At 41.5% G+C, this 2,272-nt stretch overlaps 1 protein-coding gene across 1 annotated transcript; it reads right to left on the reverse strand.

Moving 5' to 3' along the window:
* Positions 1-1,119: 1,119 nt before the first annotated feature.
* SARC_12270 (hypothetical protein) lies at positions 1,120-2,043 on the reverse strand. Its single transcript, XM_014293626.1, has one exon. The coding sequence runs from the start codon at positions 1,868-1,870 to the stop codon at positions 1,697-1,699; it is 174 nt and encodes a 57-aa protein (XP_014149101.1). The 5' UTR covers positions 1,871-2,043; the 3' UTR covers positions 1,120-1,696.
* Positions 2,044-2,272: the final 229 nt, after the last annotated feature.

Genomic DNA, 2,272 nt, shown 5'->3' on the forward strand with positions numbered 1-2,272 from the left:
CCTCAAATTACGAGAGAGAAAAAACCGCTGCAACATGTTTCGAATTCGTATATCTTTAAAATAAATACGTTCCTTCTTACAGTCGAAGATATTACTGACGATGCCATGCATGCGTAGCAAAGAATGACTAAAGAGAGGTGGCAAGACTATTGCCGATAAAATGGAAAGCGGCGCTAAAGGCTTTGTGAAGCTTGCTTAGCAAACCGCAGATATACTTGAAAGAATCAGTCAGTCAAACGGAACTCAACTAGATACGATTACACGACGAGAACTCCGATTTGAACACTGATATACTCCTTCGGGTACATTTCATTATCATGTGTGAATATTTGTCTTGTGCGCCTTTCGTTCGTATGTGCATGCGAGTGATGTGAGGGTGCAAATGATGCATGCTGACGGATGTGCATGCCCGTATATCAATATCAAGCTCACCTTTTTACTATATTCTTACTACATATTTACAGAAGAGAATACGGCAAACTGTTGATATGGTGACTAAGAGCTGTAGAAAACCCCACTCGAGGAAGAAAGTTGTAGTCAAATTACATGCCTAGATGGAACCTGGCGTGAAAATATGAGTCTCATCTTATTCCAAATACCGTCGTCACATGATTTTATCACTTAGGATCCTGATATGATTGTATGCTTTGACGGCGATGGTTTGACTGACTTCAATACATGTTGCTAGGTATGTTGGATAGACGCGTATATTACGCTGTATAACGTGCCGAGCCATGTGACCCTTCAAGATTACAAATAAAATAAAATGACGTAGTGGTGGTGGCAGGGATAGGTCCTTTTGGGATGTTCCACTTTTTCTATACTCGCTACTTTTAGAAAATTCGTTCGAATAAGTATTTCGGAACATCGGATCCATAACTAGTCTTTATTTCAAATCCTGTCAGTGATTTATAATTTATAAAGACGTAAATTTGGTTGAGAGGTTACCATGCTGATTTGGACAGAAACCCCGGTAGGTAAGAAACCCCTCATGAGTTTGGAATTCTGCTAAAATAGAAACCCTAAAAGCCAATACCCCCTTGAACTCTAACTCTGGGCATGTCACCAAGTTATGTCGGTTGATCTGTCACAAGCATATCTCGAAAATAGGTACATTTAAAACGTCCGAGGTTTTCGGTGAGATGATCAGCGGGTTTGTCATAGGTATATATGTATTTATGATCAATCATACCAGTACGAACAAAGTCACCTATATAGTGACTGCATATGTCTATATATTTGAGACCTTTAGGCTTGTCTGTCCTCAGTGCGATCTTAATCGCACTTTGATTATCTATATATAGGCGAGTAGGCAATGTAAGCGCATAACCGAGCGTGTGCATGACATTTCGTATCCACGCAATGGAACGCGTGGTCTCGGAGCCGGCAATATACGCCTACTCCCCTGAACTGATGAGTACCTTTTCTTTGTTTATGTGATCGCCAGAATATAGTAGTATAGTTGAAGCAGATTAGTATACAAGTATGAACTTTCCGAGTTTTCGGGCAAGAGACCCGATCGGAATCACTGTACAACAAGAGAGCGGAGTCCAGAGTTTGGTCGGGGGCCGCATGTCGGTAGGTTAGAACAAATGTAGAAGTAGCAGCAAGATAAAGAAGCACACAGATATGAGCATCAGAGCGTTGTTGAAGGGAGCACGGCTAAATGCAGCTAGTTAATTTAAAAACAAAGTCGCTAGATGTACATTGAAAATGTGGAGAAGTCAATAAAAGCCGCAAGGCTGACCTCTGGCGCCTCCCACTGGCCCATCTCCACCAACTGCTGCATCGCAATCGCAGCACCTGCCGACTTCCTAGCTGGCCGCTTCTTCACCGAGCTACGCCATTTCTGCTTCTTTCGCGGTCCCATACTCAGTATTGCCTTGACGGCCGGTGGCACAGGAACGTTCGTTTCCTTCAACCACTGTCACTTAATTAGCGACTGGGGGACCACTATTTAACTCTTGACCAGCCCACATAAAAATAGAAAAACCACTTTTTTTTTTGCGTCGAACCCAGGTGTCATCAAAACATTTACAGAATTGGAAAGTCACTAAATGTACATAAAAAAAGTCTAAATGTACTTTTTAAACTTTTTTTTGACATATATCTGAGAATCAGAAAGGAATTGAATATCACATTTAGCGAATTAGTACCCGTAAATCTGTATGTACATTTGGTGACTTTCCCATGTAGGCCATGTATATTTAGAGCATTTACTCTTGGTTTATCGTGCATGCGATCTCAACTTTGGTCGTATTTGCAGCGAATC

This window comes from Sphaeroforma arctica, assembly GCF_001186125.1.
Source record: "Sphaeroforma arctica JP610 unplaced genomic scaffold supercont1.2186, whole genome shotgun sequence".
Classification (NCBI taxonomy): domain Eukaryota; class Ichthyosporea; order Ichthyophonida; genus Sphaeroforma; species Sphaeroforma arctica.